A 14,754-nucleotide genomic window follows, 5' to 3' on the forward strand; every position below is an offset into this window, starting at 1 on the left:
TGGGTCTCTATGTAATGTCAGTGGGTCTCTATTTAATGTCAGTGGGTCTCTATGTCAGTGGGTCTCTATGTAAAGTCAGTGGGTCTCTATGTAATGTCCGTGGGTCTCTCTGTAATGTCAGTGCGTCTCTATTTAATGTCAGTGGGTCTCTATGTTATGTCAGTGGGTCTCTGTAATATCAGTGGGTCTCTATGTAATGTCAGTGGGTCTCTATGTCATGTCAGTGGGTCCCTATGTCCGTGGGTCTCTTTGTAATGTCAGTGGGTCTCTATGTAATGTCAGTGGGTCTTTATGTAATGTCAGTGGGTCTCTGTGTAATATCAGTGGGTCTCTATGTCAGTGGGTCTCTATTTAATGTCAGTGGGTTTCTATGTAATGTCAGTGGGGCTCTATGTAATGTCAGTGGGTCTCTATGTAATGTCAGTGGGTCCCTATGTCAGTGGGTCTCTATGTAATGTCAGTGGGTCTCTATGTCAGTCGGTCTCCATGTAATGTCAGTGGGTCTCTATGTAATGTCAGTGGGTCTCTATGTAATGTCAGCGGGTCTCTCTGTAATGTCAATGGGTCTCTATGTAATGTCAGTGGGTCTCTGTAATATCAGTGGGTCTCTATGTAATGTCAGTGGGTCTCTATTTAATGTCAGTGGGTCTCTATGTCAGTGGGTCTCTATGTAATGTCAGTGGGTCTCTATGTAATGTCCGTGGGTCTCTCTGTAATGTCAGTGTGTCTCTATTTAATGTCAGTGGGTCTCTATGTAATGTCAGTGGGTCTCTGTAATATCAGTGGGTCTCTATGTAATGTCAGTGGGTCTCTATGTCATGTCAGTGGGTCCCTATGTCCGTGGGTCTCTATTTAATGTCAGTGGGTTTCTATGTAATGTCAGTGGGGCTCTATGTAATGTCAGTGGGTCTCTATGTAATGTCAGTGGGTCCCTATGTCAGTGGGTCTCTATGTAATGTCAGTGGGTCTCTATGTCAGTCGGTCTCCATGTAATGTCAGTGGGTCTCTATGTAATGTCAGTGGGTCTCTATGTAATGTCAGCGGGTCTCTCTGTAATGTCAATGGGTCTCTATGTAATGTCAGTGGGTCTCTGTAATATCAGTGGGTCTCTATGTAATGTCAGTGGGTCTCTATGTAATGTCAGTGGGTCCCTATGTCAGTGGGTCTCTATGTAATGTCAGTGGGTCTCTATGTAATGTCAGTGGGTCTCTATGTAATGTCAGTGGGTCCCTATGTCAGTGGGTCTCTATGTAATGTCAGTGGGTCTCTATGTCAGTGGGTCTCTATGTAATGTCAGTGGGTCTCTATGTAATGTCAGTGGGTCTCTCTGTAATGTCAGTGGGTCTCTCTGTAATGTCAGTGGGTCTCTATGTAATGTCAGTGGGTCTCTATGTAATGTCAGTGGGTCCCTATGTCAGTGGGTCTCTATGTAATGTCAGTGGGTCTCTATGTTAGTGGGTCTCTATATAATGTCAGTGGGTACCTATGTAATGTCAGTGGGTCTCGATGTAATGTCAGTGGGTCTCTATGTAATGTCAGTAGGTCTCTATGTAATGTCAGTAGGTCTCTATGTAATGTCAGTGGGTCTCTATTTAATGTCAGTGGGTCCCTATGTCAGTGGGTCTCTATGTCAGTGGGTCTCTATCTAATGTCAGTGGGTCTCTATGTAATGTCAGTGGGTCTCTATGTAATGTCATTAGGTATCTATGTAATGTCAGTGGGTCTCTATGTAATATCAGTGGGTCTCTATGTCAGTGGGTCTCTATGTAATGTCATTAGGTATCTATGTAATGTCACTAGGTCTCTATGTAATGTCAGTGGGTCTCTATGTCAGTGGGTCTCTATGTAATATCAGTGGGTCTCTATGTAATATCAGTGGGTCTCTATGTCAGTGGGTCTCTATGTAATGTCATTAGGTATCTATGTAATGTCACTAGGTCTCTATGTAATGTCAGTGGGTCTCTATGTCAGTGGGTCTCTATGTAATGTCAGTGGCTCTCTATGTAATATCAGTGGGTCTCTATGTAATATCAGTGGGTCTCTATGTAAGTCATTAAGAGACCGGATTGTGAACCGACTACTCTTGGTAAGCCGCTGTGGACGGCTCAACCCCGGTCTCTCAATCAGTGCTGGCTCAGTAACTCACACATTGTATCACTCCCCAGAGTTCACCCCTCACTGCTAATGTTAGTCAATACCCAACCACCGATATATATATATCTGTGTGTGTTAGTTTGCTGTCCTTCCACCCGCACCTCCGATTACCACGGTTGGCCACGTACGGCGCGAAAGAAGTTCAACGTAGGGGCCGTCAATAAATGACGTCACGCACCTAGGGAGGGGGGGGGCGGTCAGACATTTGTGACGATGTGTGACGAGGGGGGGGTGTTTGGGGAAATGTGACGTCACATCAAAATGCGCAACTTTAAATAAATATAGACAACACGTTCTACTTAATTAAATATACTTTTTGCTAAATGTTTTCTCCTACAACATCAGAGTGCAGCGGCACATTAAATACGCACTACAATGACAATAGTTTAAAGCGATTTGAAGCATGTTTCGTATTTTTTGGGGGGGGGGCGGGGCAGAGCTTTGTGACGTCATATTTGAGCGGGGGGGGGTCTAACTTTTTTGTGACGCCGCGTGATGAGGGGGAGGGGGGGTCAAAAATGGCGTGACGTCATTTATGGACGGCCCCATACATACCGTGCACTCCCCATACCTGTCCCTCTGCGTGGTAAATACCGTGTATTTATTGTGCGTGTGGAGGGACAGATGCGTGTCGGTTTGTCACTCAAGCTAGCTGCCACTGCTATTCAGTGGCCTAAAATATGGCTCTAGATTTTGGTGTTATAACTTATTTATGTAGTTTATTGTTAAAAATTCGGTCACAGTCCCTATGATCACTGTTACATTGCATTTATGGTTTTTATTTTGGTGATTTCGAAAACTTGTTTTGTTTGTTTTTGCCATGTTTTAGTTTATTGTAGTACGGAGTTAGACTGATGGCCTTAATCTAAGTTTTCTTGTGGTAGTTGTTGTTGTTGTTTGACTTGCATCCCACTGGGATTTTTGCACACAGCGTTGGTGTACGGTGCTATTTCAGGAATATTTTGATGTTTTTTTTCCTGGATTTTCTGTTTGCACAGTCACATTATCACTTTAAGATGTTTTCTTGTTCGTGTTTTTGTTTGTTGCGGTTGCACCCGATTCAAGAGCCGAATGGCTCACAGGGCTATACCTAATAAATGAACTATGAACTATGCTGTGTGTGCTGCAGCCACATTGTACATCCCTATGGACATGACGTCACACACGCGAAACAATCTTCATCGCGCGTAGGTTTTTTTAAAACCCGATGACGTCACTGAAAATGTCCGCGCCTGGTGACGTCGCTCCCGCACATCATCTCCGCGCACGCGCGCGTCGACGTCATCCCGCACAGCATTTCGCGGTGACATCACCCTCCGCACACACGCAACGTCATACGACCACACACACGCAGATGCGCGGTGACGTCATCACGCACACGCGGGTTGGGATTCTGTGACGTCATTCCGCACAAGCGAGGGGGGGCGTGGTGACGTCATCCCGCAAACGACCGCGCAGCGACATCACGCTCCGCGCACGCGGTTACGTCATCCCACACACGGACACGCGGTGATGTCATTCCTGCATACGAACGCGTGGGCGGAACGTCGTGCCGCACACGCGGGGGGCGGGGAGGAGAAAGGGGGGGCGGTGACGTCATCCCGCAAACCAACGCGCGCGGGGCGATGACGTCACCCCGCACACTCTCCACCCCGCGCCGATCCGAAGAGTGGGGTGGGGGGAGAGAGAAGCGAGAGGGGTCAGAGGTCACGCCTTCTCTGCCGGAGCCCATGATCCCCATATGCCCGCTTGTGTCTGTCACTTACGGTCAGTGCTCGCCCCGCATCTACAACGCGCAGCTCGGGACTCGCGCGCTCGGCTCTCGCTGCCTCAGTCGGTCGGGCGGTCGGGCGGTCGGTCGGTCGGGCAACGGGTGGGGGGGGGAGGGAAAAGTCCAACGTCGCCTCGTTGCGTGATGGCGCATTGATCGTGACGAGAGTTTCGCTCGTGTGCCGCTGCCCTCTGCTGCCCCTGCTGCTGCCGCCGCCGCTGCTGCTGCTGCTGCCCGCTACTGCTGCTGCCCGCCCCGCCGCTGCCGCTGCTGCTGCTGGGCCGCGGGTTTTGTGTGGGCGGGTGCAGTGTCTGGCCGGCTCGGGGAAGAGGCGAAAATGGCGGCCAGCAATTACTTCGGCTTCACCCACGGCGCCCCGCAGTACAGGTGACGAGCCAATGCACTGACGAGAGAGAGAGAGAGCGAGAGAGAACGTGTGGCGCGTGTTGGTGTGTGTGTGTGTGCCGCGAGGCGTTGGGGATGGTGGTGGTGATTGTCGCGGGGGGTGGGGGGCGGTGTGTGTGGGGTGCCGCGTCACGTTGGTGGTGGGGGGCTCGTTGGGGAAGCCGCGGCGTTCCCGACTGCGGCTCTCTGTGTTTGTGTGGTTGTAGAGACGGACGCGTTCGTTGACAACATTCATTCTATTCGCTTTGGTCAATCGACGGTCCGCTCATGTACTGCACACGCTCACCTAACCGAATGAGCCTACCTCCTCCTCTCTCACTCGCCCATCATCACCACCACCACCAGATCACCGATCTCACTCGCCTTACCTCATTCGCCCATCATTCATCTGCACATTTACTCAACCTACCAAATCACCTAACCGACCCACTTGTTCACATTCTTGATCGGCTAACTTGCTCATCCTTCCATTCAGCCACACATCCATCTATTCACCTCCCCACTCGCCCACCACCACCAGATCACCGACCTCACTCGCCTTCATTCGCCCATCATTCATCTGCACATTTACTCAACCTACCAAATCACCTAACCGACCCACTTGTTCACATTCTTGATCGGCTAACTTGCTCATCCTTTCATTCATCCACACAACCATCTACGCACCTACCCACTCGCCCACCAAAATCACCTATCCTGTCGACGACAATCTGCTCACCGACTTACCCATTCATTCACACACAACGTTCACGAATCCACGATGTTGCCTGGCTAAAGCATGTGTCTTTGAAGAATCATACTTATTAAAGCACAACCATCTAGTGACCTACATACACATTCATTCACCATGCAAATCATTTGCCCCCACCCACCTTTCCATGGATAATACTCACATATGCCCGTCTTAATTCCTGGAATCACCAAATCCATCACCGAACCACAAATTCTCCCGTCCACTCAACCGTCCACCTACCAAACTCGCCCATCCACGTACACATTCACGCGACCAGCCACTCGTCTTAACTTATCTTCTTGGTCACTCGACGTTATTACCAGTTTGCACATTCACTCCATCATGAACTCGTCTGCGCATTCAACTCATCCATTTGCCCGTTTTTAACCACTCATCCATTCAACCATCCACCCATCCTCTCACCTACACAGTCGCATCTGCTGTGCATTCACTCGCCTACCCACCAGCCATAGCGTATACTGTGTACCCATCCACTCATCCCACCCTGACGCTCATCACCCTGCCACCTCGTTCACCGACGGGTTCATTCGCTCGCCCAACCCAAGTGCATACACGAACTCGGCCACTAAACCGCACATCATGTGGGTTCGGTCCCACTCGCCCATAATCCACCGTGTAACTGCATAATCGCCTCCATTCACCGAGCCATCAGATCCGCTTGTTGTTGTTGTTCGGAGTAGGTGGCCCCATTGTGCCTTGGCTCAAATTGCCACAGGGTTTATTAACTGGCGTGTCGCCGATGTTGACAGTGACGGCGAATTGTGTGACCGGCGATTGCTGGTAGCAGGCGTCGTGTGAATTGCGAACGGAAATTATCGCGACCAAAAAAAACTCTCCTCCTACACCCCATTACGTTGCTTTCATTTTTTTTTCAAACCAACATCGATTTTCTGTGAACGTTTTTAATAATTATCGTCCGCTTCGTTGACCTTCACGGCAAATTATCTGTTGGTCGGACGTTGTGTTCCCTTTCACGCAAACTCTGTAATTGATTGCAGTCTGATTTGTGTTGTTGTGGCTGTCGGTTGTTTTTAGAAACCCGGCGATTCGAGTGCAGGAATTCAATGAATGCTGCAAAAAATTGCTTTGCGCTGCCACTGCAAATTTTGCCCACTGGCACCAAAAGCTTCGCAACTGAGTTTAAGTAAAACGTTGTTAATGATGTTGATTTCCTGTTGGAAAGATTTTTTTTTAAAACAAATCAGGATCCGCAACTATGAAAGGTATTTTTCTCGTCTAGAAAAGAGGGACCCATGTCTCCTCATACTTCATACTTTGTGCCTGTTATATTAGGCACGGTAATGTGTGGCGGTTGGTGAATTGCTATAACGTCACTGGAAATGGAGCCGGCGAGGAATCATCACCAGTGGTGATCTTATATCGGGCTCAAATTCCTAATGGCTCACATGGCGGAGCCTAAACAGACTGAGAGTGGGTTTCGGCAAGATGCAACTCTCATGAAATCGTGGGGCTTCTGCGCAAACCAAACAATGTGCTCGTAAGGAGAAGCAAAGCGTGGATCACCTCGTGAGATGCCTTGCAGCACCACCACAATGCACTCCAAGATTTGGCAATGACAACACTAGGAGCGGTGGCCTGTGCAGAATATTAGGAAAAGACCCATATAGGTTGGACAGGAAACGCGACGAAGAAGAAGACTGGCAAGTGATAGCGGAACCATTTCTGATGTTGCCCTTGACCAGCCCGAACTGACCCGCTGGTGCAGTATGGTCAAACCACCCCCATTCAGTACGGTCAAATAAACCCCTATTCATCCAGCAGGGGAATGGCCACCCTAAATAAATTATTAGCAATCGCCGTTTAGCGTTGAGTATTGCGCTCAACTGTCGCATAGTGAAATCAAATTCACACCACTGATGCCGAAGGTGATCTCAACAAAAATAATGGCTTTGTGCTCACTGGAACATTCCCATATTTGGAAAATTCTCCCACATAAAAAAAACCAATGTGTGCACTATCAAGCTGATTTTTAAATGTCTTTACAATTAATATAATTTTCTAACATTGAATGTTAATACTAATTTTAAAAGTAGTGCTTCAGCCAATCTGTATTTACACGTAAAATATGCAACGCTTAATGGCATATTTAATTATTAATGGCATTGATGTTTGTGACTCAGACCATCAAAAAAACCCTTCAGGGTCAATACATCCTAAACCACTCGGGGGACATTGCCCGTGGCTGTTATGTGCGGAAACTGACCCCTGCCATAGGAACGTGGAACTCCCACCACTGGTTCTGGGCCACCAATATCGATAAGCGCTCGGTGCCTTGTGATCCATTGAGCACGGGGCCACGCTGACCTTTGCTTTGTGGCTTTTTGAAACAAACGCAAAGCGTTTGGCTGCGTGAGGACAAAATAAAAGCGGATGAGGTGGCCCACACCCATGATACTGGGCATTTGTTTAAAATAGCTTTACAGCTCATCAGATTCCTCCAATAGAAATTAATATTCTAATTCTGGAGGGACAGTGGTCGGTGGACCCCACAGGTTTGTGAGGCTCCCAAAAGCTTGTGGGCTGCGAGGTGGCCGGTAGATGGCTGCACATCAAGTGTGGTTCACCCGAATCCACCCGTGATTCTTAAAGGGTTGCCCCATGATATGCGTGTCGTTTTCTATCTCCGAGTTATTTGAGTTTGTTTTCCTCCCGCGTAAATCCGAACACTCGTCCTAAACGAATTGGCCAGATATCAGCAGGACCTGAGCAGAAAACAGAGAGTCTTGAGACTCGGTGAGGGTTTCCTCTGTAAATGAATGACAACATTTGATCGGGAAAGCAATGATTTTCCCTTCTCACGATTCTATTGTCATGATTCAGGTTCACGATTTCGTTTTGGGAATCGGTTGTTGGGAAAGGTAAAGATGCAGCCCTGCAGTTACTTTCTCACACAACTACTGGCCAAAGTGTCTCCACTAGAGGGAGCTCTTGAGAACCACTCAAGAGTATTTGGCGTACTCTTCCATGCTGCCCAGATTTCTCGAAAGAGGTGGGGATATTTTGTATGGTCAATGAAGAACAACTATATTCAGTTATCAGTGATTTAGCCATTCAATTGCTTTGAGAGTTGTTGAGTTTCAGATACACCCACCCACTCTTGCTTTTAAATGTATTTTGAGCGCAGTGTGAAGTCACGTGGGCTATGGTGTGGAGTTATTAGCCACAATTGCACACAGGAGCAAGTCTTTGAATTTCCCCTTGTGCGTTAGGTATCCGCATCATCCGTGGTTTATGCAGATCCTGTTAACCGCTGTCCATTGTTTCCGTGGAAGGTGGAAGCCAGGCATTGTGTGGTGGTGGGGTCGCTGATGAGCTGTGTGTTGTGGAAGCCTGGCAGTGGATGGTGGGATCGCTGATCAGGTGTTTGGTCCATGAAATTTCGATGCTAAAACTTCCAAGTTCTGGACCTCAGCCACGGATGCGGGATGTTGTTAGAATCGTCGTTGATCGGCAGGTTTGGGTCGACTTCCGATCGGTGCAGTTCATGCAGGAGTGTTGCAGCGTGGTGGCACCTACCCGGTGGTGCGATATTTGAGAGTACAGGGAAGCCGAGGCACTGGTGTAGATGTTAAAGTTCCAGTGATGATCCACTCGGCAATGTTCAGTTGGGTGTCACTGGGCCGACAGTTGCGGCTTTTTGTCAGAACTGGGGCAGCAGTTCTGTGCGGTTGAGTACGCCGTAAGGCAATGGCCAATGTCCGAAGCGCAAATCCATCGGCCCCCTAGCATTGTAACTGGCCGGTGTGTGAATGAGGTTCACCCTCGGTTTTGCCGGTGACCTTTTTTAGCCGGCCATTAAAAGCCAGCGTGCCGTCAAGTATCTCGCCTAGATCAGTCCGGTTCGGGTCTCGTCACACCTGTTCCTCCCCCGCGGCATTGAGTGTGGCTTCGGCACTGCTGCGACGACGATCGAATTCCTTGGGTTCGGTGTCGCTCGCCGCTTCCAGAAGTTGCCCCGCCATTGACTTTGATTGAGGTCGGCGCGAGGAGTGGCCTCCGCTGCGCCGAGGCTGCGGGCCCCTTGTAGCCGGGGCCAGGCTGTCCGCGGACAGGGACTTGCGGGATGATGGCTCGTGTGTAGACGCTGAACATCTTCAGCTCCGAGCGCGGACCCCCTGGTGAAGCGCGTTATTCAGGGTGCGGGGTGTGCGCCGACTTTCTCGCCAAGGTCGGCACGCGACATTCACTCGCTCAGCATTTTACAGATTAGCCCACAGTGCTCAGGCACAAACGGTAGGATTGTGGACAGCTTCACCAAGAGACCTTGCTTCTAAATGTTATTGTAGGCTGACGACAGGTGGATGAAAGCGGCGCTGGGCCTGACTTCGCTTTCGAATCCGGCATCGATGTTTCGTTGTCAAGGCCGGGACTTCGGTCACTGCAGCTTCTTTGGGGCCTAAACCTAGCTTGTTGGGAGGATGGCTTCGATGTTGGGGCCGATTTTTCCCAGGATCAGGAACCGCTTTATACCGCTGGGTGGATAGAGGTTGGGGGGGATTTAAGAAACTTGCCCATTTCCGACCGCCTGCACCGGGAGAACGAATCGAACCGCCGACCTCTGCGTCGCTAGTCCCCAGCCTACGTTAAAGACCACAACGACGTCGTTTTTAACAAATGGTTACGCCGTGCAAACGCCGATCGTTAAACGCCCGCATTACGCGTGCCGGTGTCTCTTTACGCGGCTCTGCAGCCAGCAGCCGACGGCCGTGGCCTATTCCCACCCGTCCACGGCCGTTAGCTACACCATGCCGCAGGCGCCCACCGTCTACGCCCCGGCCGCTGCCGCCGCCGCCACCCCGGCCGCCGCGGCGGCCGCGGCGGCAGCCGCGGCCGCCGCTCGCGCCGCCCCCACTGTGGCGGCGTCGCCGGCGTACGGCGCCTACGCCGCCGCCGCCGCTGCCGCCGCCGCAGCAAGCCACGGCGCCGACTACGGGTACGCGCAGCGCCAGCAGGAAGCTCCGCCGCCCCCGCCGCCGCCCACCACCACGCAGAACTACCAGGTACTGCGCCTGCCTTGTGCGCTCGTATCACCGCCTGTGGCTGGCTGTCTCCTCTCCGTCTCCCTACCTCTGCCGTTCTTCCCCACCTCTTCACCGTCTTCCTTACATCTCACCATCCCCTCCACTCTCCCCATAAACCCCCTTTCCATCTCCCCATCTCCTTGCATGTCTTCCCACTTCCGCCGCCTCCTCGCCTTCCCCCCCCCCCCATAGCCCCACCTCTCCAGTTCAAATGCCATGAGCCTGCCCGTCTGGTGTTGTGAGCGCCTGAATGTCTGGATTTGTGAATTATACAGGTTAAGAGGCTTATCCTTGGTTCTTTCGCTAAAGTCACGTATAAGGGAAACAATAAAATAATAAAAATATAAAACAATAAAATTCTCACGACGTTTCGACTGCAGCACAAGCAATCATCATCAGGTGTGAAAACCACAGCAAGGTTAAGAGGCTCCCCACAAAGACTGTGGCCCATTCATCGTCATTGTTGACGATTCACAACTAAGGTCAACGTCCTCAATGCATTGGCTCTGTCTGACTGTCCGAAGAGAGGGGTCACGATAACTCTCACGAAGGTTGACCTCGTGTGTATAAGGGGGGGGCGGATTGCAAAGTTGCGTGTGTTTTTTTTCTCATAAAGAACTTACCCCGCGGACGACCGGGTTACATTCGCCAAAGGGGTTGGCTAAAATGTAGCAATATATTCCACAGCTAATTCCGCAGGCCATGGCTGCCGTCATCGGCCATAGGAGGAACCACATGCATGATGTCACACACCTCCCTTTGCCTTGGGAGATGCAAGGACCCGGGCAGGGAAACCAGGTGAGGCAGGCCTGGTTTTGCGTGCGTCGGCGGGGGGGGGGGGTGATGACCAGAAGGCCTCAACCGCGTTTATGTTCAAAATTAATGAATTATTATTTCTCCCCTAACCCTTGACCCAAGGAGACCTACACCTACGTGCGCTCATCGGCTGGGGTCGTCGGCTATGATAAGCAATACTACCCACAGCCGGCCGTGTCTCAGCCACAGCACACCGGTGCCGAGACGTACTATCAGAGCGGTGAGTCGCTGGCTGACGCGGCCAAACGTCCGCCGGGATGTACATACGTTGAACTTCTTTCGCACCGTACGTAGCCAACCGTGCTAATCCGAGGTGGGTGGACCGTTGTTGCGGATACCTGATGCACAAATGGAATATTAAAAACTCTCCAGTAGTGATGTGTGGCCGTTGTCATCCAGAACAGACCATATAAGGACGCAATGCCCCGATCGACAAATACGAAGGAGACATCACGGCGATGATATACCACTCCGCTGCTCCTGACGCGATTATCTGGCTTGACCACCTGAATGTGACATTGTAGTTGTTGCTCTCCGTCTACATCAGCAGCCACACGACAAGAAGAAGAAGAAGACCGTTATAAAAGATAAAAGACGTTGAACTCGTTTAGAAACAGCGTCCGGTTGGCCTCTACGGTGATTCGAGTAAGGAACGCATTGGGATCTACGGATGAAATTCGCCTTACAAATGTAAACGACAGCCATCATTGTCGTCATCGCCATTATCGTCTCGTTTCTCCGCTTCGTTGTTTCCGCAGTGATCCCGCCGATAACGTCGAGCCTGTCCGTGTCGGCGGCGCAGAAGGTCGGCTTCAGCCAGGCGACGCCGCAGTTCACCCAGACGCAGCAGCCGCGCCAGGTGACGGCCATCAAGCAGGCGACGCCGAGCACGGCGACGAGCACCTACACCGTGTACCCCGTGAGCTCCGCCGTGCAGCCCGTGGTGGCGGCAGCGCCCGCCGTGGTGCCCTCGTACACGCAGAGCACCAGCTACAGCACCACGCCCGTCACCTACACGGGTACGCCGCACCCGGGATTGCACGCGCACGTGGGTGTGGGTGGGACGCGTGTGTGTGTGTGTGGGACGCGTGTGTGTGTGTGTGGGACGCGTGTGTGTGTGTGGGACGCGTGTGTGTGTGTGGGACGAGTGTGTGTGGGACGCGTGTGTGTGTGTGGGACGCGTGCGTGTGTGTGTTTGACGCGTGTGTGTGTGTGTGACGCGCGTGCGTGTGTGTGTGACGCGCTTGCGTGGGGCGTGATTGCGTGTCGGAACGAGCTACAGCACCGCGCCCACCATTGCGTTCGTGGGTACGCCACGGCATCCGTCCCATGTGGGGGATGTGTATGTGTGAATGTGTGTGGGTCTGTCCCGTGACCTGCAGCCAGCAGGCGTTCGACACTCCGCGTGGGTTTAAAGTGCACATGGCCTGGCACAAGCGCCATGGTGACGTCACTGCCACTTAGTAGCAAATGGCTGCTTTTGTTGTTGGGAGTGGTGGTGCAGTAGTTAGAGAACCGCACTACGAACCTGGCAAACCGCGTTTGCTTCTCGTTGATGGCCAAAAACAGTGGCGATTATCTGAAGTGGTCCTACCCTTCCCCTCTGTCAACTCAGACTTAAATGAATACCACTTAAATGAATGCCACTTGGGAGACAAAGACGACCGGGCCTGGTGCTGGTCACCCACCCCCTCGTGTGTCGTGCCGGCCTTCATAGGCGCTCGCTACCAGCCCTTGCCACAGCTACGCGGGAGATCTTTCTCTTTACACGCGCATTTGCACTCTACGTGGCTTTGCCCTGACGCGCGTGACCCCGCGTGCACGCCCTCGCAGGCGGCGCGTACTCGGGCTACGAGGCCGCGGTGTACTCGGCCGCCACCTCCTACTACCAGCAGCAGCAGCAGCAACAGCAGCAGCAGCAGAAGCACGTGTCCCCCTGGGGGGCCAGCACCTTCACCAAGAGGCCGGCGTTCCAGGGCAAGCCGCCGCGGCCCAAGCTCTCGCCCAAGCAGCCGCAGCTGCACTACTGCGACGTCTGCAAGATCAGCTGTGCCGGGCCGCAGGTGATCCTGGCCGAGACGGGTTTGCGCCGGGCGCCGGCGGTTCCTCGCCGTTTCGCCCGTTTTCCTTTCTTAAGTTGACCCGGCGGTGCCGTGAACACTGTGACCCGAGTTCGATTCCTAGCCACGGCTAACACCAGCGGCGATTGATATCTGAACCGGTCCCAGCTCTCCACCCACCCACCCTGACCTTGACCGTCCCGTACGTGCACACCAGCGTGGTCACACAGCGCACGTAATCGACGTGACGTGGGGAGGCCTTCATCCAGCAGTGGATGGAGCAGCAATTCTTTGTTTAAAGCATTTGCATTTATATGTCGTTTGATAAATTCTCTCAGCTGCAGCTCTGGACTCCTTGCGGTACAACCCGTCTCAACCAAACCAACGCTCTGCTGCAGTATAGCTTAGGGGGAATTCCAGCGGGAGCTGTCCCTGCGTGGCACAAGGTGTACGCAGCTCTCTTCTCCCGTCCAACCCTTTATCGAGGCCACTGGGTCCGCGAGCTTCTAGCAGCAGCGGCCACCGCCTTCCCCTTTTTGCAATCGTCATCGTCATGTCCCCCCTGCTGATGTGTCCTCATCACTGCTCTCCTCTGGTGCCTCCTCCCGTCCCATTAGTCCATGTTTGTCTAAGTCACCCTCTGCCTGCCTCTGTTGCCTGCCGCTCGCGCTGCAATGGCCGTTTGGCGCCATTCTTCCGACGGGACCGCACACCGTCGCCGTTCCTTCACTCCCGTCTTGTTTGTGTTTCGCTCCATTCTTCAAGTTCCCCCCCCCCCCCCCTCCCAGTGTCTTTATCGCTCATTCCTTCTCGCGTCCATTACTGCCGAGCGACGCGCAGCGCCGGGCCTGCAAGGCTGGCTCTCGGTTGCATTCCCCCTCTCTCTCGCGCGCCCGCCCTCCTCCCCGACAGACTTACCGCGAGCACCTGGAAGGGCAGAAGCACAAGAAGAAGGAGGCGGCCGCCAAGGCGGGCACGGCGACCACCACGACGGCGGGCCGCGCCACCCAGCATCAGCTGCGCTGCGAGCTGTGCGACGTCACGTGCACCGGAGCCGACGCCTACGCAGCGCACATCCGCGGTGCCAAGCACCAGAAGGTGCGGGCCGCGGGATTAGACGAGCCGCGGGAAGCCTGCCGGTTGGGTCCGTGGGGAAATGTCGTGAGGCCGTGAAGGTTTTGTGTAAGTCGATTTCCTAATTCGGGCACCTCACTGACTACCGTCGTCAAATATGATCGCACTAAGCATGGTCTTTTAACAATATAAAACTCTTATTCTTAGCTCTTTCGGTAAAGTCACGTTGAAGGGAAACAATAAAATAATAAAATATATATAAATTTTGATTTAAAGCTTTCGTGACTGCAGTAATTCATATTCTTAGTTCTTTCGGTAAAGTCACGTGACTTTACCGAAAGAGCTAAGAATAAAAATATATATAGTTAAGAATATGAATTACTGCAGTCACGAAAGCTTTAAATCAAAATAAAACTCTTTTATAATAAAAATGGAAAACGCGGACAGCCACAAGGCGCACAGCCTCCCGACTCGCACCATGCTGTCCCATAAATGTCGGGAAGAGAAAATGGTCTCCGTCCCTCTTAACATCACGGCAAAATATAAGTTGCCTGCATTTGTCAGGAGCGTGCGCTGCGCGTGGCCTAATGGCGGAGGTGCTCGCGTGCGCGTTGACGTCACACGGGTGTTGTTGTGATCATGCCGCGCACGTCCTGTAACGCGTCGTGCGGTGACGCT

The 14,754-nt window shown here is 52.3% G+C and overlaps 1 protein-coding gene across 7 annotated transcripts in view; it reads left to right on the plus strand.

Annotated features, from left to right (window-relative positions):
- Positions 1 to 3,762: 3,762 nt before the first annotated feature.
- ZFR (zinc finger RNA binding protein) overlaps positions 3,763 to 14,754 on the plus strand; it is a 31,271-nt gene continuing 20,279 nt past the window's right edge. For 3 of the 7 annotated variants that reach the window (XM_076052707.1, XM_076052709.1, XM_076052713.1), the window contains exons 1-8: positions 3,763 to 3,921; positions 4,234 to 4,312; positions 9,796 to 10,105; positions 10,814 to 10,924; positions 11,045 to 11,162; positions 11,701 to 11,961; positions 12,776 to 13,005; positions 13,915 to 14,100. In XM_076052707.1, the coding sequence (XP_075908822.1) occupies positions 3,780 to 3,921; positions 4,234 to 4,312; positions 9,796 to 10,105; positions 10,814 to 10,924; positions 11,045 to 11,162; positions 11,701 to 11,961; positions 12,776 to 13,005; positions 13,915 to 14,100 (1,437 nt within the window). In that variant the 5' untranslated portion in view covers positions 3,763 to 3,779. The remainder of the gene's footprint in view (positions 3,922 to 4,233; positions 4,313 to 9,795; positions 10,106 to 10,813; positions 10,925 to 11,044; positions 11,163 to 11,700; positions 11,962 to 12,775; positions 13,006 to 13,914; positions 14,101 to 14,754) is intronic. The other 4 variants (XM_076052710.1, XM_032975766.2, XM_076052708.1 and 1 more) reach the window with 3 other exon arrangements.

The sequence above is a fragment of the Petromyzon marinus genome, chromosome 57 (assembly GCF_048934315.1).
Source record: "Petromyzon marinus isolate PM22_M1 ecotype Great Lakes invasive population chromosome 57, UKy_Petmar_22M1.pri1.0, whole genome shotgun sequence".
Classification (NCBI taxonomy): domain Eukaryota; kingdom Metazoa; phylum Chordata; class Hyperoartia; order Petromyzontiformes; family Petromyzontidae; genus Petromyzon; species Petromyzon marinus.